The sequence below is a fragment of the Gossypium hirsutum genome, chromosome D07 (assembly GCF_007990345.1).
Source record: "Gossypium hirsutum isolate 1008001.06 chromosome D07, Gossypium_hirsutum_v2.1, whole genome shotgun sequence".
Taxonomy (NCBI): Eukaryota; Viridiplantae; Streptophyta; class Magnoliopsida; order Malvales; family Malvaceae; genus Gossypium; species Gossypium hirsutum.
This window is the reverse complement of record NC_053443.1, coordinates 7,880,865-7,905,729: the sequence shown is the minus strand read 5'-3', so window position 1 is coordinate 7,905,729 and position 24,865 is coordinate 7,880,865. Positions and strand designations below refer to the sequence as shown.

The 24,865-nt window shown below is 33.5% G+C and overlaps 2 protein-coding genes across 5 annotated transcripts; one reads left to right on the top strand and one right to left on the bottom strand.

Annotated features, from left to right (window-relative positions):
- Positions 1–1,112: 1,112 nt before the first annotated feature.
- LOC107953528 (protein IQ-DOMAIN 31) lies at positions 1,113–8,050 on the top strand. Of its 4 annotated transcripts, none has more exons than XM_016888856.2 (8): positions 1,113–1,250; positions 1,590–1,629; positions 2,615–2,728; positions 4,332–4,628; positions 4,744–4,947; positions 5,274–5,354; positions 5,912–7,166; positions 7,669–8,050. In XM_016888856.2, exons 3-8 carry the CDS (start codon positions 2,645–2,647, stop codon positions 7,698–7,700), a joined length of 1,953 nt encoding a protein of 650 aa, XP_016744345.1. In that variant the 5' UTR covers positions 1,113–1,250; positions 1,590–1,629; positions 2,615–2,644; the 3' UTR covers positions 7,701–8,050. The 4 variants fall into 4 exon arrangements, with proteins under 4 accessions (XP_016744345.1, XP_016744346.1, XP_016744347.1 ...); XM_016888859.2 differs by lacking the exon at positions 1,113–1,250 and adding an exon at positions 1,273–1,473; XM_016888857.2 differs by having other exon boundaries at positions 1,113–1,629; positions 4,335–4,628.
- A 9,019-nt stretch (positions 8,051–17,069) lies between these two features.
- Positions 17,070–17,704, bottom strand: LOC107956558 (tRNA threonylcarbamoyladenosine dehydratase). Its single transcript, XM_016892174.2, has 2 exons — positions 17,453–17,704; positions 17,070–17,247 (listed from the first exon to the last, which is right to left on the bottom strand). Exons 1-2 carry the CDS (start codon positions 17,633–17,635, stop codon positions 17,140–17,142), a joined length of 291 nt encoding a protein of 96 aa, XP_016747663.1. The 5' UTR covers positions 17,636–17,704; the 3' UTR covers positions 17,070–17,139.
- Between the last annotated feature and the right edge of the window lie 7,161 nt (positions 17,705–24,865).

The window sequence follows — 24,865 nt, the reverse complement described above, 5'->3', positions numbered from 1 at the left end:
GTTAAACAAAAATATATTTTCTTTCTAGAAGATGTAGTATTTATTAGTATAATATATTTAGCATTTATTAGTATAGTTTATTTGACTTACTAATTTAGCCTATAAATAGGCTCCTTTACAATCTTAGAATTGAAAGAGACACCCATTAGATAAGAACTCATAACACATTCAGAGAATTTTGTGTTTACGTTTGAGGGTTCTTTGTTTTTCGAGTTTTCGGGGTTTAGTTTTTATCTCCATCTTTTGTACTCTTCATTCTTTTGCCATTATAGTAAAATTATCTTTGCCCGTGGTTTTTTATCCTCTTTTGAGGGGTTTTTCCACGTTAAATTTGTGTGTTCATCTTCTCAATTTCTTCTACTATTTTTACTTGTTCGTTGCTTAATCGGGACGATCCTAACAAAAAGTTAAAAAAAAATTGATTGTTTAATGTTAGTTTTGCCATCAAAAAGCGGTTTAGACAACCAATGGCAACCAGGCCAACATTGTGTCGATTTAAGGGCGAGAATAAGGTTGATATTTGTAATTTGTAAAATTGAGTTAATTATTTACATTAATTTAGATACTATTATCTGAATTTAAATTAATTATTTGTTGAATATTTAAATTATGAAATCCTCAAGTCAAAAAATAAATATTTAAAAATAAAATCAAATATCTAAATCTCAATCCTAATCCAAACCCATTATCTTGAAATAAAGCAATTTCATATTCATTATCCAAGTTTGTATGTTGTATCTAAAAAACAAAAGAGAAATCAATAATAAAGATATTAAAATTAATATATTTGCATATATTTTTGAGTTTGAGGTTAGTAATTAGTCTTGGGATTTGAAATTTTTTAATCAAGTTAATTTTTAATATTTTCTTAAAATCTTAAAGTTTAAGCTTTAATGTTAGAACAATTAGAAGTATAAATATTAATTGAATAAAAAGTTTAAGTAATTAATTATCAAATTTAATAATTAACTTGATTCGTAAAATTCAAGCCTTAAATATTAATTTAACCGGCAAGTCTTTTAAATTTCTTGCAAGTTTCTGGTAGAAGGGTAGAAGCGTAATTTGAGTATGGGTCAGAAATGAATAAAGAAGGCTGGACACTTGTTCCCGACGTAACAGCACTTTGGGGCACCCCCAAACAACCACTACCTCCCACAATCATTCCCTATTCCAACGTCCACATCTCCTCTCAATCCCAGCCGTCAAATTTCCACTGTCGGTCGCAATCTCAAAATTTGAACCCTTTACCAGTTAAGATCATCCTACTAAAAACCCATTACACTAAATTCGATTACACCGGATTAGATACCGTTGCTTTGATTCATAATTTCCAAATTTCTCACAGAGCAACAAAAACAGAGAAAAAGGGAAAATCTCAGTTAGTTCATTTTTAAATTCAAATAAATAAGTATTCTTCTTGATTTGCTTACAAGCCTACTCTCTCAGTCTCTCTCTTGTAGCTGCTTTCTTGTGATACGTTTTGCTTTCTATTTTTTTTCTCCATTTTCAATATAAGTTGGTGTTTCTTTCTCTAAACTTTTAAAAAAAATTCATGCTTCGGTCTTCCTTTTTGGTGGTTTTGGAAACAGGATTGCTAGATTTGAGCTGCGAAAGTATTGCATTTACAGGGTAACTATCAGATCTAGTTTAAATTTGTTAAATGTGAAATGCTTTCTTTTGTTTATTTTCCTTTTTGGCGCCATGCCTGTTACCCGTTGATTTCAATTTTCAGCAGATCAAGAAGTTTAGGGTTAATTACTTTATTTTCTTTAAGTTTTTGAAAATTGGTTTTGAATTCGTTGGGATTCTTCTTAGCTGATTCGGGTAATTCGCTTTGCTGATTTTTTTTCCTTCTTTTTTTGGGTGGGTGGGGTTGCAATTGTTTCTAAAATTTCTGTTTTACTTTTATGTTTCGCTTTTGTAATGATAATCATTTAATTTAGTATGAGATAAGTCTCAAAAACTACACATGAATTTTGATCCGATCTGCATTTTGATACATCAACTTTGAACTGGTGCAATTATACGCATGGATTTGATTGTGGTTCAAATGTATAAAACTTTAATTTTGGTTCTACTCAGTGGGGATCTTGGCATTAAGTTTTGGGGGCCTAACTAAAATTTTAAAAACTTTGAGGGTTTTAGTGAGGATTTTCAAAAATTTTGGTAGGTCTAATTAGAACTTTCAATATTTTTAGAGGTTTTATGAATATTAAATTTTTTTTGAAGAGTCTAATTGAAATTTTTAAAAATTTCAAAGGTTTAATAACAATTTTCAAAAATTTTGGGGGGAGCCAAGACTCCCTAGGCCCTAATAAGGATCCGCCTCTGGTTCCATTGTTTAAAGGAATAAATGCCTCAATTTATTTTTATAATATAATTATTTGTATCGCAATATGTATACTTAAAATAGTGTTATATTGATGATTGTGTTAGTAATTTGCAAAAATTGAATGAAACTAATATTTTAGATGTAAAATTGCATAAAATCAAAATTCATGTCTAGCATTTTACATTGAATCAAAGTTCATGTGTAGTTTTGAGATTTATCTCATTTAGTATTAAAGTATGCTTAAGCTATTACGACATAGAATGATGCTGAAGTCGATTACAGGTATTTGCAGTTTCGCGTGATCTTCATGTAATGGGAAAATCTCCCGGAAAATGGATTAAGACTGTGCTTTTTGGAAAGAAACCTTCCAAATCTAGTTATCCTAAAGGAAGGGAGGTAATATTTTACTGCAAATTACTACTAAACAGCAAATATAATGTTATTTATATTTGCAAGCAGTGGCAAATTCTTGTTTGCATTGCTGTTACTTAGAGTTTCCTATAAGCTAGATGGGGGACAGATCCGTAGTCGGTGCTGTTGCCACCATTGAGATCTTAATGGCCCTAGGAGAGTTGGAGTATATTTAATAAATAGCTAGATTTTACGTATACCCCACTGAAATTGAAAAGAAAAATGATATGCATATTACATGTTTATAAATGTTGATTGATTTGCTTTGCAAAATAATAAGGTCTAATTAGAAATCCTATCACACGTATATGTATGTAGAAACCACGAAATTAGAACACAAATTACTATAAATAGTGAAAGGTATAATTTGGAACTAACTAAATTGATACAATTGTTTATCATGGATACAATTGTTAAGAAATAACAAATATATAACAACTTTATATGACAAATATACTTATTAAAGTTTCATATAAAAACTGAAAATTGCTTTAGTTTTGGTAAAAGAAAAAGTTTTATATGCATAGTGTTCTTGGTTCAAATTTCATTATGAACAAATTTTTATTTTTTTTATAAAAAATAAAAAACACCAATAAAATCACTTAACTTACTTTGCATATAAAAGAGTTTTTTTTGATAAATCCCTAACCGAGTTGGTGCCCGGTTGATGGGTGACACCAATTCAATAAAGGTCTTTATAAATAGTATAGATAAATAATTGATCGAGGTAATAAAATATGCCTAATACAATTAAAATGTAAATATTATATTAAAATAAAAGCTTTCGTTTAATGATAAAGTTAATATTTTATTAGGTTTTTTTTAAAGAAATAAAAAGATTAAAATACTCTCAAATACTATAACTTTTTTTAATTATGGAAGTGAATTTCCGTAATTTCATTGACTGAGTTGGTGTTTGGTTGACTCGTGGCACCAATTTAGTGAGGGACTTAAATAATAGAATAGATATACAAGTGATGGAGATAATAAATTGTGCATATTAAAATAGAAATGTATATAATATATTAAAATGAAGCTTTGGTTGAGTGGTAAATTTTGTATTTTTGTTAATTCAATTGGATTTGGTTCAAATCTCACTATATACATATTTTATTGGTTTTTGTTAAAATGAAAAGACGAAAATACTCTCGAATAATGTAATTTATTTTAATTATATAAGGGCATTTCCATAATTTCTCTAACTGAGTTAAGAGTGACACCAACTCAATAAAATACAAATAGTATAGATTTGTAAATAAATAGTTTTATAATAATTTTATTTTGAAAGACCATAAAGAATTTAGAAAATAACCAAGTAAAAATATGAGATTTAGTTTTAAACGGTGGGGTTGGGCAAACTAATACAAATTAGAAGATACATTATAAATTAATTCCCTTAAATATATATATAAATTAATTCACTGCAAACAAAAGAAAAAAGTTTTGTTTCTACGTAAAATAACAAATTAAAAACTTGTTAACAAAAAAGGAGATAAAAAGATACTAATGGTTTGGTATCTTATTCCCATCCATCAATCAGAATATAATAACTATGCTCTATGTTTCTTCGTTGGACTGTTGTTTGCAGAAGGTTGCCAATGACAGCCAGGTATTGGTTGCAGCCAGGGCATCAGAAAGTGATTTGGCTGTGGCTCCTCCCTTCTCTTCACAGCTCAATCCTCATACTACTGAGAGAGATGAAAGGAGATTAGAATTGGAGAACAAGGAAACTGCAAATATCTCACATGATGATGAGACATCACTGCCAATGAGTCAAGACATAGATTCTCAGAAGTTCACTCTTCAGGATTCACCTTCTAATCCTGAAAGGATAAAGCAAGAACAATCGGCGACCCTGGTGCAGGCTGCTTTTAGGGGTTACCTGGTATTGTTATCCTATTCTTTGTGGATTTTTAGTATCAATTTTAAGAGTTTACATAACCAAGGAATAACCTTTAGCAGATATCATAGCCAAACTGACATCAGCTCTTTATGTGAAGGCTCGCCGAGCGTTCTGGGCACTCAAAGGGATTATAAGGCTGCAAGCACTTATTCGTGGCCACTTGGTTACGAGACAAGCTATCTCTACTTTGTGCTGTATGATGGGAATTGTCAAGTTACAAGCTCGCGTTCGTGGACATCTGGTCAGACATTCTGATTGTGTCCACGAATTGCAGAAAAAATGCAATCAAATAAACCTTCTGGTAAATATGTTCGAGAACTCTTATCATCTGGGAACTTCTTTTAACAAATGCAGTCATCTTGGCTGCTAATCTTTTAAATTTAATTTACTATTGCTATTCTTGTCTTTCACATTTATTAGTTATACCTTATACCATTTTCGTTTACTTGGAATTTTCTACTTCCAGTAATCACTATATGCGTGATATGGTATATGTGAATTTTCAAGTGTAGATTGTTATTTCCACTTTTTTCACTCACTCTTTGTGCATTGAATTTGTATATACATTCAAAAAATAAGTAGGCTAGCTTCTTTTAATAGTTTAATCTTTTTATGGTTCTCTGGCAGGAGAGCAAGCTTGTAGTTTCTCTTGGATTTAATATGCCCTCACACATTGGAAAGTTGTCAGCACATGCTTTTGTTCGTAAGGTATCTAAGTATTTCTAATATATGAACCGGAAATAAATAGAATTATTAATACATGCATTCATATTGTCATGTTTTCTAATATTAATTTTGGGGTCAATGTCGTTTTGCTACTTGGAATCAAATTGAATGATGGAAATACATAAAACTACTATTTTGTTCCTGTTCAGCAAGCTTCAACATGCTAAATTGCCTTCTTGCTCAGACAGTTTTCCATTGCATTAATTTTAGGCAGGCACAAAAGTACTGCCTACCTTCCATAGTACCTTTAGGAAATTGGAATCTGTGCACCCAGAAATATTGTTCATAGGAGACATTTGGCAGTATGCCTGCATCTACTTTATTCAAACGTAAATCTATCATCCTTTTCTTTTCCTTTGTTTCTCCATGGCACCTACAAATGTGGGTTTTAAGAAGGGTTTGGCAAGTTGACCAATAGTTAGCTACCACCTATTGCTAGACATGATTTCTTAAATTGGAATATCATTTGAGTTGTCCCTGTCCTTTCACCTTCTTTTTCCCTATTAATTTGGGCATGTGACTTCTGTCTGTTTCTTTAGCTCATTGCTTCATCACCAACTGTAATGCCTTTGCGCCTCCGTTATGATGTTGGGGAACCAAATTCTGTCTGGATCTGGTTAGAGCGTTGGTCAGCATCCTGCTTCTGGAAACCAGTTCCTCAACCAAAGAAAACCTCCAACACTAAATTCGAGAAGAAGCGGGTTAATGGTCAAACTGTTGAAATGGATACAGGTCGAGCAAAACGTAGTGTCCGCAGGATTCCTCCCGCAAATATGGATACGTCTGTTCAAGCAACCTCTGAATTTGATAAGCCCAAGTGTAACCCGAGGAAAATTTCCGGCCACCCAGCTGAGCCCGTGCAGGAAAACCCACAAAATGAGCTTGAAAAGGTTAAACGCAATTTGAGAAAGGTTCATAATCCTGTAGTAGAACATTCATTGCAGTCAGAGTTTGAATTTGAAAAGCTAAAGAGTTTGGAAAAGGTCTCAAGTACTCCGGACCTTGATATGGTAGAAGAGAGCCTGAATAGGTCAGCTGAGAAGACTAGCAAAGAGGCGGCCATGACAGCTAATAATTCAGCTAATAAAATGAAGAAAGAGACGGCGCTGACAGTAAATAGCTCAGTTGAGAAGAGGAAGAAAGAAATGGCAGTGGCAGTAAATAGCTCAACTGAGAAGATGAGTCGAGAGATGACAACTGTAAATATCTCAGCTGGGGGGCTGAACAAGGAGATGGCTGTGACAGTGAAAGGGTCATCCGAGATCATAAAGAAACAGGTTACCATAGCAGCTTCAGAATCACCCGAGATTGAAACTATGCCGTGGCCATTAGGGATGAATGAGACAGCGGATTCATTGCATGCTGATTGTGCTGCTGTTGACTCAAAGCCTTCGATAGGTATAGCTATTAAAGATGAGAATTCTCCCATAACAAATGTGGAGTTAAAGAGGAAGGACGGATCCATGAATAATGAGCCGCAGCTCCAGAAGTCCGGCAAGAAAGCTTCTAATCCTGCAAAACAAGTTGGCACAGAAAATGGACATCAGAACAGTCCTGTACTGCCAAGCTACATGGCAGCTACTGAATCTGCCAAGGCTAAGCTGAGACTACAAGGCTCTCCTCGCTCTGGCCAGGATGGAGATGACAAAAGTAACCTCAGTCGTCGCCAGTCTTTCCCATCCCCAGCCAATAGTAAACTCAGCTCACATTCACCAAGGACACAGAGACTGGTTCATTCAGGGAAAGTGGAGAACAAAAGAGACAGATCCGCTTTATCATCCCGAGATGGAAATGGTATAAACTGCTAATTATTGGTTAGAACTTATCAGTTCTACTCATAAGTTGTCTGAAATTTCACAGGTCTCAATCACTGAGTTCATAGTAAAAGTACTATGGAGGCCTTTTAGTAGGAGCCAATTGCATTGTCACCTCCACCTAAAAATGAGTAAATTAATCTTTATATATTAAACCAAAGAGTAAATTGGTATTTTTGATAAAAATTTCATCCATTTTGACTGCTAAAAATTGGTCCCTTTACCTTAGCATAAGGGACACGTAATTCTCTAGTTATTTCGTTAGCTAGTTCAGTTTTTAATAATAGAAATGGATGAAATTTTTAACAAAAAGAAATAGTTTACTCTTTAATTTAACATATGAAGATTAATTTATTCAATTTTTAAATATATAATTCTTAATAAAAGAGTCTCCATAATAAATTTACTTTTATACTTGAGCAAGGCCAGATATTACAATTTTTATTTTCCCAATGACATCTTTTTTATGTTGGATTTTGCAGCGAAAGCAACACAAGTGGAGTGGAGGAGGTGATCTTGTGTTGCGTTAAGGGGTTGAAGATTCATATGCTTTGCGGATATTTATATATATATTCTTTGATGTAGGATAAAAGAAGTATGCTATGAAACTGAAACCGGGTATTATACCCGAAGGTGTGTGCTGGCCGATTGCCTCTAAAGTTTTCCTTTTCTGGGTGTTTGTGTATAGAAATAGAATACGGTTTGAACTTTCAGCTATTAAATTTTGGGTAAAGTACCTAAGTTGTCTGTATCTGTTTTTGTGGGTTTGTTTTTACAAAACTCTAATATTCAATCAAACAAAATCAAATCAAGATTTTGTTTTTATTGAAATCTTCTAATGCGATTTGTTGGTATTTTCGAGAATATATTATTAGCTTTGTTGATATGTTTTACAATAATTTATTTGTCTATCTATATTAGCTCAATTATTAGCCACTTGGTACGATCAAATTTGCATCACTTCTTAATTCTAATTTCATTTGCCCGGAATATCTGAAAGAAATATTTTTTTTTTCAAATATATTACGAAATTAAAATTTACAAATAAGAGCCCAATGTTCTTAAACTTGTTGAGAATTGAGAATCCAAGAAAATATTTAGATGCTTATATTATAAATTTTAGTCTTACTTCTCTTTTCATATAAAGTAAATCAAATTCAGTAAAATAAATCATTGAGAAATCATGGGTTGGGTCCATACAAAATTTTAAGCCTAAATTCCGCTTGAAAAATGAGCTTAAAATTTTGTCTTAACTCGACCCAAATTAAAAATGTTAAACCCGAGTTCATATATGTGGACATCTATATATGTACCCATCTATAAAGGTCAAGCTTGCGGAGCACAGAGCATCCATGTGGATGGTATGGATGTAGTTGCCATATTTTTTTCTTTGAAAATTTTAGAAATTTATAACCCTTTTATATGGAGGAATATCGGATAAAAATGCATCGAAGAGCATGTGGATCCAATTTGCTCCTATTGTGAGAATGAACATGAACAAACGCAACACACCCAAAGATTCGGGGAATAAGATTGTTTGAAGCAAAGAAGTGTGGGAAAATTTTGTGAGAATATCAATTGGACTTTTGAACCCAAGGACACGTGTCGAAAGCTTATCAATAAGATGGATAGTGGTTAATACAGCTTCAACCCAGTATTGTTTGGGAACATTCTTGTGAAACATCAATGCTCTAGTCATCTCTAGGAGATGACCATTATTTCGCTCAACCATTCCGTTTTGTTGTGGGGTGGTAACACATGAGGATTCATGAATAGTCCTTGTTTTCTAAAAGAATGGAGAAAAGATTTGATTGAAATAATCCTTTGCATTGTTCGATTGAGATCTCTTAATTAGGGAAAACAATGCTTGTCAAAACCACCTTTTGATAAAGGGGTCGACTTTTAAAACAAAATAGGAGTTGCTACCGATCTTTTGTTAAGATACGATCGGATCACCTTGAAAACGATTTTGGTCTACGAAATTTAAGAAAACGGGTTCAGGAGTCGATTACGCACGAGGAAGGGTTAGCACCCTCATAACGCCCAAAATTAGTACCTAAGCGATTAATTCATGTCTTGAACTCAAACGTTGAAAACTTGAAAATACAATTCCCCTTTGCTATATATATTTAAAACAACACTTGGATAAATTTGAACGAATATAAAAGGCTTTCTCATTCCGAGGCAACAAAAGGTCGTATCCCGTAAGTTAGAATACGATATTTGAATCCTCGAAAATAAGTTAGCCTTTGATTTTATTGAAATTTCGTGTATTTGAAATCTGAAAATATTTGGTCATCTTGGTTCGATGAGAAAATCGAGACCCTGTAAGTTAGGGCACAATTTCTCGAAGTTCCAAACATGACATACAACTCGCCTTTAATTTTATTTTGGAATTAGAATATTTGGCCATTTTTTTGGTTCGACGAGAAGATCGAAACCCCGTAAGTTGGAGCACGATTCTCGAAGTCCCAAATACAGCATATTGCATCTATAAAATGAATTCCTTTTTTCGAGTTTAAGATAAAAATAACGTAATACTAAAACGATGTGTATAAAAAGGTTAGGTATTTTAATTTTTAAAGGATATTTGGCTATTTAGATTTATCGAGAAAATTGAAACCTCGTAAGTTAGGATACAATTTCTCAAATATCTAAAATACGAAACATTGCCTTATTTTGAGAAATTTTGAATGATAATATGTGTACTAATTAAACATGATGTGTTTTCTTTAAAAAAAAGGATGATTTATTAATAAAATGTTGGACTATCGAATGGCGATAATATGAAAATACGAATAAATAGATTACGGTACGTATGATGGCAACAATTACGAATTACACACCACCTTAATACTAATTTTAGCAATCGAGTAATGAAATAAACATCAATAAAGAAATAATAATAATAATAATAACAAACATAAAATAACACATAGCAATAAGGTACTAAATTTAAAAGGATAACGAGATTAACAAATAAGCTCACAAGCAAAGGTTTAATTGAAAGAATTCATGAGATATTAAAAGAACAAAACAAAAAAGAAGAAGAAGAAATTAGGGTTATTATAATAATAATGATAATAATAATATACGAATGCAATAATAAAATAGCACCAAGTGTTCATGCAAATAGCTTCATGGATCATAATAGCAAAGAAAATGAAACAAACAATTTAATAAAAGAAATATTAAGGCCGAAAAAAAGATATAAAAATAAAAAATAAAAATAAAAACTTAAACGAAAATGAAAAGAAAAAAAAGATACAAAGACTAATAGATAGAAAATAAAATAAGTTAGTCAAAGGGTTACATTGAAAACAGAAGGAAATTCGGGGCGAAATTTATGATAAAATTAAAGATTTAAATCAAAATAGGACCAAAGTAAATTACGTGTAAAGAACAGACGGTCAAATGGGAAATTTTCCCACGCTATCTAAATGGCGTCGTTCACTTCGGGATCGAATTGAAGTAAAATAAAATGCAGGGGTAAAAAAAAAAAAACTGAATCGCTAAATAATTAAAAAGGCGGAAGTGTCTAACGCACAAATAGACCCTTCCATAGAAAACACGCGGACCTGAGGTAGAAGCGGGTCGGGTCGCGGGTTATAGGAGGGAAACGGCGTCGTTTTGACCACTGAGGTTAAGGCCCAAAACGGCGCCGTCTGGGTCCTCTATAAAAACCAAATTAAAAAAAAAACCCTCAATTCTTCCTTTGTTCTCCAAAAAAATCAGAAAAACCTCTCCCCCATCTCTTTCGATTCCAAGGCCAAAAAAACATCGATTTTCATCGGAATCGGTACCTCAATCTCGCGATGGGGCAAAAGGTAAGTTTTTGAACTTTTCTCTTTTTTATTCTGTTTCTTACTTTTGGATCAAGAGGAAAAAGAAAGAAAAAAGAAAAAAGAAAAAAGAGACTATAAACAAAATAATCGAGAGACTACCTTCAAAAAAAAAATTCTGAACTCGTTGTATTTTTTGATTTCTATTTTTTAATTGTATATTCGTAAAAAAAAAATCCTCTACACTGTTTTTTTAGGGCTCTTATAGCCACCATTTTACAACTGTTATTATCTTCATTGTTTGCTCATGTTTGGTTCATCCTTGCAGGTACGGAGGGACTGTACGGCGGTGACGTGGAGGGGACGCGTGGGAGAGCAGGTGGCGGCAGAAGCTAGGGCAAGAGCGGCGGCTAGCTAGGGTTTTTTCTCTCTTTTTTTTTTAGGGCTGTTTGGGTTTGGAATTTTAGGCCTGTTACTTTATTTTGTAATTTGGGGTAGGGTAATATGGGCTTGTAAAAAGAATTGAGTTTTGGCATTTATTATTTTTTGTGTTTTATTATTTGGGTTTGGGTCAGGCCCAAAAATGGCCTATTACAATGCTAACATCAGATTTATTTTTCAAGAGGTAAAGTCATTTCACTCGACTACAATCATCAATAAATGAAACACCAGGAATATTTGAAATGGTAGAAAAAGGAACAAAAGGTTTTTTTTTTTTTATTGCTTATTGGAAAGGAAACATGTTTGTACTTGGCAAGTTCACAATCATTACAATGAAAGGCTTCAGAAGTAAGACCTTTAAATGAAGAAGAAAACATCAACATGAACTCTAAAAGATGGATGACCTAAACAATGATGATGAAGCTAAATTTTATTTTGGTTTGACATGACAGACTCGGAAAAAAATGATATAGATATAAGATTTTCTACACGTTATACTGCTTTGTTTTTCCAGGAAGTAGAGACTGTCTCTCTAACTAGCACGTCCAATCATCTTCTTCGTGTCCAGTGGAAAAATGTTACACTGCAATTTGAATCTGTGGTTAATTGTTGAATGAAAATAAGGCTTGCAAATAGCTTTGGAACATGGAGGACATTTCTTAGTGTAAGGTTCTTGTTTATGTAAATATCCCCTTGGCCAGCTATGATGGTGATGGATTCGTCGACTATTGTGATATTTTTATGGCTACAATTTGGAGTATAAGAGATAAAATGTTTGGAGGAACAAGTCATATAGTCAGTGGCTTTGGAATCAATCACCCACATGGGAGGAGACTTTCTTTTTGAGACATTAGTACAAGAGGAAGAAGAAATACCTGAAAACATCAATGAACAAGTACCTGTCGAGGTTGCCTTCTCAAACGATCCCAAAAAGGTTTTTAATTTTTCAATTTCTTCGATGTTAAATTCAGAAGCAGATTTTTTAGAATCTTCTTTGCTAGTTGACGAAGTACTCACCATATGTGCCCCGACTTCAATCATTCACACTTCGATTAGGTTTTTCATTGGGCTTGCCATGAAGTTTACAGCATCTCTCCTTGGTGTGACGATGCTTCTCGCAATATGTGCAGAATAGAAAATTTTGATTGAATGGTTTGGTTGAGTCCCCTCGAGTAACTAATGAAGGAGTGTCCGTCTCTTTCAATTCTGTGGCTTTGGTAACAAGTGTAGAACCATTTCCCCCTTGAGGTTCAATTATAACATTTTGACGTCCCTTTTCAGCACGTATAATAGAGATTGTCTCATTCAAAGATGGTAAGTCCAAATTTTCCAAAATCTGCACTCTTATAGCATCAAATTCAACATTTAATCCTGCAAGAAAATCATAAATACGATTTTTCTCCACAAATCGCTTCAGAATTGCTGCATCTTCATTGTAGCGCATTTGGATGCATTGATGGTGGTCCATCTTTTGCCACAAGCCTTGTAAGAAACTCGAATATTCAATGACAGTTTGCGTCCCTTGTTTAGTTGTTGAAATTTGTCTTAATTTCGTAGATTTTTGTAGCATCATTAACCTTGGAATATGCTTGTCAAATAGCTTCCCAGATCTCCTTGGCAGTTCTGAGAAACATGCATGCATCACTAATTTCTGGCAGCATCGAGTTCCATAACCATGACATCACCATGGAGTCTTGTTCGTCCCACGAGCAAATTTGGGATCGTCCTGCAAAAGACCTGTGCCCATTAAATGGCTTAATGTTTCTCTGCCCTTTAGAAAAGTGCAGACCAATTGTGAGCACTTCAATTAATTCTTCCCATTCAATTGATATACGGCTTGAATGTTCTACAAACCTTCAATTGTAATAGTGACAATATTCTCAAATGTAGGGGCACTTATGACAGGACTGGTGATTTCGACATGATTGATTGAATGGAGAAATAGATACAAACAAGGCAATTATGAGAGCGAATGCAACAACGATTGAGAGGAACAGAAAAGATGGAGCTCAGTTGGGTATGACCAGAGAAAAGAACAGAAAAAATTCAGAGTTTATCAAGAAAGAGCCAATAGCTCTGATATCAAGACAAAAATCATAAGAGAAGAATGAAATTTATCATCACTAAATCAGGTTACAACCTGAGTTTATATACACAATTGTCTAGCTTAAAAATAGTAATTAACTCCCTAAGAATAGGAAACTCTTAAAAATATGAAACTTCATAAGAAAATCTGTATCTAACTCTAATTCCTAGATATTAAGGAATTGAACTGCATAATCTTTCCAAATAAAGCTACATAATTCGACAAAATTTAACGTACTATTACTTTTTTTGGTTTTACTTAATTTCTTATAAATTCCTCAAGGATTTGAGTAACCTTTTACAAATTACCTAGTTGTTTTGTTTTAATTATCACTACAAGAAGCATAAAATTTATTTTGAATAGAGTTTAAATATTTTTATATTATTTTATAAAAAAAGTGATTTATCATTTATTTTTGTAAATAAAATATTAATTTTGCTTCGAAAATGTCATGTTAGCGTCTCATGTTCGTACCAACTATTAAGACGAGCGAAGGGCGTTACACGTTTCTAGTCAATTTTATAATTTATTTTAATAATTTGGTTGAATATAATAAAAATGTTAATCAAATTTAAGGAGCTTTGTATTTTGGGAAAGTACTAGTTGCATTAAGGATTTTGGAGCTTTTTAAATAGTAGAAATGACAAGGTTTTAGGAAATCATTATCATTTGGGCGGTCAGAAATGGTAGGAAATGTGGGGTTTCTAAAAATGTTGGAAGAGCCCATGTTATACTAAATAGTTCACAAAATTTTTGCATCCAAAGCATAACCTAAAAAAATTGGAGGCAAAAAAATATTTATAAAATTTGAGTTACAACCGATACAATGTCTTGAATTTAAAGGAGTTGCTTTTATTCTCTTCTTCCATGAAGCTTCAATCGAAGGATTATCAAAGCCGTGATATTGGATAGATGTAGTCCACTTTAAAGGCCGTGAAGACTTGATCTTAGAGAACAGGTCTGATTTCTTTTGTGTTGACCTAATCAGATTGGGGAGAACTTTGACATGAAGGTCTTCAATGGGTGGTTCCGCTTCAAGGACATTCTAGACTTGATATTGAAGAGGGCTTAACATCATATTTTGTTGATTGAACAAGACCAAAGAGTAACTTTTGAGAATTCTTAGGAACTATAGTAGAGTTTTTCATAATTTTTTCTAGTGCTTGTTCCTCTCCAAACTTCATTCTATTTTGGATAGAGTTCAGTTTACAAAATCTTCTCCTCATATGAACCTTATAACTTGTGCTAAATGATTTATAAGTGCCATTTTTCATAGTACTAATGAGAGAGTTCTTGTAGAATATGCCCTCTTTAGATAAATGGTATACAAGGATCACCTCTTCTATTTAATCTCATGATTAATTTAAATGAATTAGGGATTGGATAATCATTGTTATTTACCTCTTGGTTCATTTAATTAGATTATAGATAATATAAACCTCAAAGAACATGATCTCTTTATAAAAGGTTTCTAAAAGGTTTATTTTTTATTTATATCTTAATTAATTTAATGTAATTATATATAAATAATGATGACACATTACAAAATTTGATTGGTTCAATATTTTATCTTTAAGTTAAGAATAATATATTTTTCTTATCAAATAATAAAATCGTAATAACCAAAATTAAAAAAGAAAGAAAAACTTATCCGATGCCTCAACATTTTGACATGTCTATATAGACGGGAAATGTTGCTACTTACAGTTGTTGTTTGCTTAAATATGAAAATGGTTAATGGAAGTGCTTGACTATAATGACTACCATGGCTTGGTACTGCTAAAAACTATGCAAATAAAAACACAAAAAACCAAGAATTTGTTTATGCAATTCAGTTTTCCTATGTTTGCGAAGCCTAGCTTAGTGAGTAATTCCATTATCTTTAATCCATAATACAATAAGTGAATCATGTTGGAAAAATTGTAATTTATGGGACCTTTGAGACATATTCTCAATAGGTAAAGGTGGAGAGTTGAATCATAAAATTATGGTTTCATATTCTACTCCATGAGACCTTTACAACGGTCTATCATATGCTCAAAATGGTTGAGTCACTACACCAAAACAGGCTTTTAGCGGCGTTTTTTTAGGCCTTTAGCGGTGCCTTTTAGCGTCGCAAAAAACGCCGCTAATGATAGCGTCGTTAACTTTAGCGGCACTTTTTTCTAAAAATGCCGCTAAAGGTCATGATCTTTAGCGGCGCTTTTACCACAAACGCCGCTAAAGACCATTACCTTTAGCGGCGCCTTTTCCATAAACGCCGCTAAAGATCATGACCTTTAGCGGCGCTTTTCCCACAAACGCCGCTAAAGACCCTGACCTTTAGCGGCGCATTTGTAAAAAATGCCGCTAAAGCCTTTAGCGACGCTTTTCTCGAAAACGCCGCTAAAGACCACGACCTTTAGCGACGCTTAGACAATAAACGCCACAATGAAGATGACTTTTAGCGGCGCTTTTTAACAAACGCCGCTAAAACATGACTTTTGAAAAAATATTTTAATTAAATAATATTTATTTGTATGATAATTATTATATTATGTTTTGTTTTGTTTTTAAGGATAAAGATATTAATTAAATTAAAATTTCTATTAAAATTTTAACTTTAAAGCTAAATATATATTTCCATGTAACAAGAATATAAATTTGTACCGATTTCAAATATTTCCTATAAAAACCTGTCATGACAGTGATATATATTGCATGCTTGATAATATATCAACCATCACAACCGCATATATTTCAAGACAATTCACAGTTCTTAAACACCCATTCTCACAGAAAAATTTGCTAAGTATGACAGGCTTCAGATTGTTGAGAAAAATCAATACAAAGATTTATAACCTCAAGCTATCAAACAATTCCATTCATCTAAAGACATCCTTCTTAGAATATTTATGAGCACTATGTCATACTCATTTATCAGCTCTTAAAAAATTAACAGCATGTATGACCTTGCAATTCAATTAATCACCACATTTCGTCCAGCAAGCACTTTATTGGCTTTCTATAAAATTTAAGATTCTTAGACTATCCCCAGAAATTATTTTCCAGTCCAAAAAGAATCCAACAGAAAATTATTAATAGCAATTGACTTGTATATTTAAAATGACAAGCAAGTTAGTTACTGACATCAAGGGGAGGATTTAGATATTCTATTCCATTGCTTATCTGACCATATGGCTCCATTAAATCAACCACATTTTGTAGATCATCTTTGGTCAAATTTAGTCCAAGGTGATTCACCAGTATTTGGCTAATTTGCTTGACAATTTTGGTTTTCCGCAGCCATTTTGGGATCATGCTGCTGAAAGTCAGCAAGCAGTACAAATTATAGTTAGATAATTTGGTTAAAATTGATTAGTGCCTAAAACGTGAATTTACCACCAATTAAGATGGATTAGTTAAATATGAAACTCAAAGAAACAGAGGTAAACATGTAAACTGAATGAAAACACTTAAATAACTGATTCTTCGAATTTCAGGAAGAATAAAACAAGACATTAATGAGATTGGTAAGGTACTAACACCCACAACATAAGATCCAAGGGCAATAGAAATATTATAGACGGTGAAGTATTAAACCATTCCAGGTACCATAAAATAGAAATAGGAGTCATTTCTTACCGCAAACCAGCTACAGTAGCTCATAAGTTCATCCGTATCAAGAAACTTGTTTCTAAATGCACTACCTTCCAAGGCACAGGAACAAGTTTAAGTTCTATAGGCCGCAGAAAAGCAGTCTTCTCAGCAACCTAAAGAAATAGAAGGATCATGATTTAAGAGTATATTGGCAGACACAACTTAAGTTTAAAATAAAAACCATTAACAACAACATAAATTCCGCAAGCAAATACATGCAGACAAACAAAATGACTCTGATGCAAACATTATACATGCCATATACCAAGCCTAAATAAGTTAGCACTGGATTAATCATTGATGAAACATATAAGATACCTGGTCAAAGCCCACCAATAGGAGCTTGCCAACTCCTGATCTCAAAAGCATAGATGCAACATGACTTCCAACACCTCCAAGACCAATGACCACAACATAGGACGATGTAACCTTTTGCTGAGAATCAAGGCCAAAGAACTGGATATTCCTAGCAACAAACAACAAAGACAAAGACAAATACATGTTCAATTATTCTCTCAAAATGTTAGAGAAGGATGGTTAGGTATGTCTAAACCTCACATTGGGCATATTATATGAATACTGGTCAATCCATGAGTGCACTTTAGCTCAGAACATATTAAATAATATAAACTATACTCAAAATTTCAATATATTAAATTTATTATTATCTCTTTTACAATTATATAAGAACATATTTAATATATAAATTAAAAAAACTAATTACCCTAAACCCTAAACCTTAACCCGACCCTTAAAACCCTAGATCTCTAACTCCTAACCCCTAACCCCTAACCCCTAACCTAAACCTTAAATCCCAACCCTTAAACCATAATTCCTAAATCTATATATAATCCCCAAACCTTAAAATAGTAACTCTTAAACTGGCTTTAAATATTAAATTAACCATATACCGTAAACCATATAAACCCTAAACTATAATGATAATTAATTAAATATTTTAAAATTAATACTATCTTATATTTTTCAATTATATATGAAATTATTTATATATATAAATTAAAAAACATCTTTAAAATATAAATTAAAATGCTTTTTTTGGATGATTTAATGAATATGGCAGGATTAACTCTAAACCCCTAACCCCGGCCCTAAACCTTAAACCCCAACCCTTAAACCGTAAACCATAAATAATAATCCCTAAACTATAATGATAATTAATTCAATATTTTAAAATTAGTACTATCTCTTTTACGATTATATAAGATATATTTAATATATAAATATCAAACACGTCATAGACACTTAAAACATTCAGATAGTTATACTATTTTTTTTTCACTTATAGGAACCTCATATACTCAAGCACTGCAAGTCTTTTGTGAATTAACCAATGCTTATTGTTGACACCTTTTTTTTGAGGAAAACGGGGTCGACTTGGGTTTTGAAAAATGAAATCGAATTGGGAGTCGCCACCAATCTTTTTTGATGAGGTGTGATCGGGTCACCTCGAAAAGTGGTTGTTTTTAATAAACGATTTAATCTTTATTAAAACAACGATTTTGGTCTAAGAAATTCAGAAAAATGGGTTCGGGATTCGGTTACGCACGAGGAAGGATTAGCACCCTCGATACGCCCAAAATTGGTACCTAGTTGATTACTTAATGTCTTGGTGTCGAAAATTGAGAACTTTAAAGAATTTAAAAATACGATCCTGTACAGCCCAATTTTGCCCCAATCCCATTACCCAAAAATTGACCCGGGCCCATACCACCTAAACCCAAATCACTAACCCAATACCCGATACCTAAACCACCTAGACCTTACCCATCAGCACAAACCCAAAAAGTCCAAATACAAGCCCAAACCCAAACCAATTAAATCTACCCATACCCAATTACAAGGCCCAGTGGCCCAAAATGTTCAAACATTTCAGAAACCCTAGCCACCTAGGTTTTCTGACCCTTGCCCATGTGCCGCCGCTGCCCTCTGTCAGCCACCAACTCTGCCACCGGCCACCAACTACCTGCAAAACAGAAGAGCAAGCAAAACACGCAAGCAGAGAAGGACAAAATAGCAGTAGAAATAGATAAAAATAATGTGTAAAATCGGCTATAAAAGGCCAGATTAAAAATGTATGAGGGGGGACCCCTCTTTCACGATTTGAAGAAATAAAAAAGCAAAAAGCAGATTCAAAAACTACTTTCGGTATATCTATTTTCCTTTTCTATTTTTGTTTTTTTTTTCGAAACTTTTTTTATATTTGATCTTGTTTCTTTTATGTTTTTTTAAAAACTATATATATAAAGTATAAAAAAAAGCAAAAAGAAAAAAAAGCACCTTTTTTGGATTTTTCGGCCACCGTATACGGTGGCCGACGCAACGGCGCGACAGCGCGACGGCGGCTCCCCATGCCAGAGTCCAGGCCGGACATTTGAGAGGGGAGGGGTTTTTGAGAGAAAATCAGTTTTTTTTGGGAGAGAAGGCAAAAAATGAAGTTTTAAGAAGAAAGTTTGATTTATATAGGTATTTAAAACGGCGCCGTTTTGGGCATACCTCTCAGGCACCAAAACGACGCCGTTTTGGCTTTAAACCCGATCCAACCGACCCGACCCACTCCAGGATCCGCGTGTTTTCGTTTAAGGGTCTATTTGTGCAATTAGTCCCTTTGACTTTGTGGCGCTTTCATGGAAGTTTTCGCATATTTGCAATTTGGCCACAAAATGTTATTTTTGATTCATTTTAGTCCCATCGAAGTGCAGCGTTTTGGGGCTCTGGGATATTTACTATTTTGGTCCCCCCTCTTTTGACGCATGTCACAATAGTCCTTTCTGTTTTTATTTATTTCGAATTCGCCCAGTATTTGTACTTTTACTTTAATTTAAGCCCTTTGTAGCATTTTTATTATTCTGTTCATTATTCTATTATTATTATTATTATTATTTAATATTATTTTTTTTATCATCGTATTTCCATTTATACTTATTTATGTAAATTTTTTAATATGTTTATCTTATTATAGTATTATTATTTTAATTACTTATATTTATATACATACATGTGATTTTATAATATACATATGTAATATGCATGTTTTTTTTATAATCTATCTATATATACATATACGTACCTATATATATATTTATATTTCACAATTTTTATACATATCTATATACTTTACTTTCATAAATATATATATGTACTTACATATTCTTCATATTTTAAATACGTATTTTATATATGTTCTTTATATTTTTATGATTCATATATATACCTATATATATACTTTTTATATTTTATATATATATACTTTTTTATGATAGTTACATATGTATAGATGTACATGCTTACTAATATATATTTTATACAATAATTTTAAAATACATATATACATATATTTTTCATATTTCCGTAATTTTATGTATATACGTACATGTATATTTCCCTTATATGCACATACATATTTTTTTTATATATTTTATAATTTTCATGTATTTTCATTTTTTTATGTTCATTTATTTACTTATTCACATGTCCATTTTTATGCTTTAGTTTTATTTATTTATTTGCTATGGAATATGTATGATTGATTTATTTTATTATTTGTTTGTGTTCATTATTTTTATTCACATTATTATGTTCATTATTCCATCATGCATATAAATACCATATTTCAAAAAAGGAAAATATTTTAAAATAAGACAATATTTTGCGTTTGGAAATTCGAGAAAACATGCCCTAAGGTGCTGGGTGTCGATTTTTCTCGTTCAACCAAAGGGCTTAATATCCTTTTAAAATTTTTAAAATAAGGCAATGTTTTGCGTTTAGAAATTTGAGAAAACATGCCCTAAGGTGCTGGGTGTCGATTTTTCTCGTTCAACCAAATGGCTTAATATCCTTTAAAAAAATTTTCAAAATAAGGCAATGTTTTGCGTTTGGAAATTCGAGAAAACATGCCCTAAGGTGCTGGGTGTCGATTTTTCTCATTTAAACAAATTTCCAAAATATTCTTTTGAATTTTAATCCATGTCATTCGAGTTTTTTTTAAGGATTGTATTTTAAATTTCTTTAAAGTTTTCAGCTTTTCGACATTAAGACATTAAATAATCAACTAGGTACCAATTTTTGGCCGTATCGAGGGTGCTAATCCTTCCTCGTGCGTAACCGACTCCCGAACCCGTTTTTCTGAATTTCGTGGACCAAAATTGTTGTTTTAATAAAATTAAATCGTTTATTAAAAACAACCACTCTTCGAGCTGATCCAATCACACCTCATAAAAAAAGGATTGGTGGCGACTCCCGTTTCATAAAAAAAAACCCAAGTCGACCCCGTTTTCCATCCAAAAAATGGTGTCAACAGCTTGGCGACTCCGCTGGGGACTTTAAATAAGAGAGTCAAGCCACGAGTTGATTATTTCTTGTCTTTTTGTCGAAAGTTGAAAATTTGATTTAAATATACGATCCTCTCATTGCATTTCATTTGTTTTGAGTTATAGTTTTCATCATGTGTTGTATTTTAAATTTTTATGTCTTTCTGCATTGCATTGCATGACCGCTGGTCACACCTTTTAAGTGGGAGTGAGAAGCTACTCCTTCGTGAGGTTTTCACCTCCGTGCAGGATAGTGGATCGCTTTCGGGATACATCTGTACCTATGTCTTCGTGAGATTTTCATCTCCGTGCAGCCATAGGGAAATGTATTCCCCTGAACCGAACTTGGTCCGTATGAGCCTATAATGGGTGAGGATCGAGGAATCTGTTGGTTCGGGTACCCTTACTTTAGAACTAAACCTCATGTAGTGGACTTAGGAACTTAACCTAGATAGAGCCACTCCAAACCCCTAGTAGTCACCCGATTAGGTACTTTCTGTGACAGCCCAAAGTTGACCCTAGTCGGGAAGTGGTTTCGGGACCGCTAAACCGAGTCACCGAAATGTTTGAATGTGATACTTATTGTGTAGAATATGTAATTATGAATGTGTGAAAATTTCAAGCTTCAATTTGGTTGATTTCATGTGAATTTAGTCAATAGGACTTATGTGAGAAAATTCTAAAATGTGATAGGTCAATGTGTGAGGACCTACTAGTGCATGTGGACAAAGGGGGGACTTGCATGTCAAATTCCCCCCCTAATGAGTAGTGGCCGGCCATGACAAAGAATGATGGGCAAAACATGTCATGAAACATGTTTTGTTAGTGGAAGAATAAAATAAGAAGTATGGGTAATAAAGAAATGGAAAACAAAAGAAAAAAAAAATGTGTGTGTAGTGTTTGTTCCCCCCCATTGCCGTGAGCTCAAGAGAAGAAAGGAGAAAAGTTTGTGTTCATCCTTTCTCACCTCCATTTTAGCCTAAATTAGAAAGAAAAACAAAGAAAAAAATTTCTCATCCTTTGGTTCATCCTTGGCCAAAAATTTTAAGGAGGAAAGAAGAAGAAAGGTGAAGAGATTCGGCCATGCATGTAGCTAGGCCAAGGTATGTTTGATGATGTTCCATGAGATGCATGCATGTTTTAGTTGTTAGCTTGAGTTCTACCTAGCCCATGGTCTAAATCTTGCTATGTGATGGAAATGGCACTTGACCATGGATGCATCATTCTTGGTTGGTGTTTGATGTTGTGGTGATGAGGCATGAGGATGAGTTAAGATTCGGCCTAGGTGGAGGTTGTGTTAATGCCATTGCATGCAAAATATGAAGCTTGTTAATGATGCATGTGATGATGGCTTGATGATTCTTGAACCTCCTTTTTAGCATTTTTGTGTGAGCACATATGTGCATTGGTTGCTAAATGGAGAAGAATCGGCTAGCAAGATGTGTGCTAAGGCCGAATGTAACTTTGCATGTTAATGAGCAATGCATGTGTTAAATTGATGAAAAGTGGGAGGATGCTTTACTAGTGTGTATATGTGTGTATTAAGTGTTGAAATCGACCCCAAAAATGGACATGCATATTCGGCCAAGGGGAAAGAAATTAGCTAATATGTTGTGTTGATGCATGATTTTTGCATGTATGAGACTTTAATGTCTAATGTATGAATATGGGCTAAGTGCCTTGTGTTCATCTTTTGATGCCTAAATGATGAAATCAATTTATTTGTTTGATTAAGCTCAAGAGCAAAGGGGAAATAAATCCGATAAAGGGAAGGAAAAAGTGGTCGAATAGTTAGCGGGATCGTTCGACAACACCCGAGGTAAGTTCTTGAGTAAGAGAGCTTAAATTTCGATGTGATTAAATCATGCTCTATGTGTGGCTATTGAGCCGAATGTACAAGGACAATATGTGCCTTGTGTTTGAGTTTCGTAAACGAAAATGAAATATGAATGTGCCATGAATTATTGTTAGATGTGCATGATTAATTGAATGCTGTCCGGGCTAAGTCCCGAAGGCTTTGTGCTAAGTGAATATATCCGGACTAAGATCCGAAGGCCTTTGTGCGAGATACTAAATCCGGGTTAAGTCCCGAAGGCATTCGTGCGAGTTGTTAAATCCGGGTTAAGTCCCGAAGGCATTCGTGCGAGTTGTTAAATCCGGGTTAAGTCCCGAAGGCATTGTGTGAGTTACTAAAACCGGGCTATGTCCCGAAGGCATTTGAACGAGGAGCTATATCCGGTTAAATCCCGAAGGTACGTGATTTGGTAATGAATGAGCTTGCTGTAAAATTCCAGCGAATACTCGAAAAACATCCCAATATGGGGATATGTTACGTATGTGTTAAATATTAATCGAGCCCTTACAAATAAATGTTCGCTCAGTTGATAAACGAGCTACCGGCCTTCGGCCAAGTTAGTTTATTGTGTATGTACATAAGGGTTGTTAATGTTGTGAAGCAAGTTTGATATCGGTAAATTGCGTATTATGAAATATTCCGTTTAGCTAAATGTGTGCTATTATTTGTGCATGCTGGAATTCATTGCTCAAACTTACTAAGCATAAATTGCTTACTCGTTACATTGCTCCTCTGTTTTATAGATTTTTGGTTCTCCAGCTATCGGACTCGGGATCTTGAAGTCGAAGTCGCCCACACTATCAAAGGCTCTTTTGGGTACTATTTTGGTTGAATTTTGATATGGCATGTATAGGACTACCCATTGTTGTTTTTCGAGTACTTTATGAAATGTATAAGTGTACAGCCATGCGAAAATGGCTTGTAGAAGTGGAGTATGGCATTAGACCATGCGTATTTATGAATGTATAGATGGTTTCATGATGTAACTATAGTTGGAATGGAAGTGTTGAGCAAATGACCAGCCACTAGAATGGCTAAGTATGATCATATGTGGGCTTATGTATGACAAGGCCCTAGTTGGTCCATGAAACCCCAAATTAGGTAAGGTTTACTTTGAACACAGAAGCTGATAGCAGCAGTGGTGTGGATTGGAAAAATCACAAGAATTCGTAGGAGTGGAATTAAATAGTGAATAAATTATGTAATTGAACCTTGATGAATCTACTTTCATATGGAAGTAACGAAACAATCATAGGAACAGTACAGTAAGAGATATTCGGGTTCTTGTGGAACAGGGCCAGAATAGTTTCTGGATTCCCTATAAATTGACTATAAATTCACTATAAATTGACCAGAGATAATTAGGGGTCATACCATATATGTATGGATTCCTCTCTGAGTCTAGTTTCCATAGAAACAAACGGCATCAGTATTGAAGCTCTGTGCAGAGAGATATCCCAGTCGTAATGGGAAAGGGTCAGTGTAGTCGACCCCTGTAACATGGGAGACTTTGACTAATAAACTGTACTAATTGGCCCGACCAAAAAT

What these genes read in the sequence shown, in the direction of transcription:
- LOC107953528 (XM_016888856.2), top strand. Translation starts at nt 2,645, where the DNA reads ATGGGAAAATCTCCCGGAAAATGGATTAAGACTGTGCTTTTTGGAAAG. An exon ending in GCAATCAAATAAACCTTCTG is followed by an intron (nt 4,948 to 5,273) that starts GTAAATATGTTC and finishes GTTCTCTGGCAG; the next exon opens with GAGAGCAAGCTTGTAGTTTC. An exon ending in CACATGCTTTTGTTCGTAAG is followed by an intron (nt 5,355 to 5,911) that starts GTATCTAAGTAT and finishes CTGTTTCTTTAG; the next exon opens with CTCATTGCTTCATCACCAAC.
- LOC107956558 (XM_016892174.2), bottom strand. Translation starts at nt 17,635, where the DNA reads ATGTATTTGTCTTTGTCTTTGTTGTTTGTTGCTAGGAATATCCAGTTC. An exon ending in TATTGGTGGGCTTTGACCAG is followed by an intron (nt 17,248 to 17,452) that starts GTATCTTATATG and finishes CTATTTCTTTAG; the next exon opens with GTTGCTGAGAAGACTGCTTT.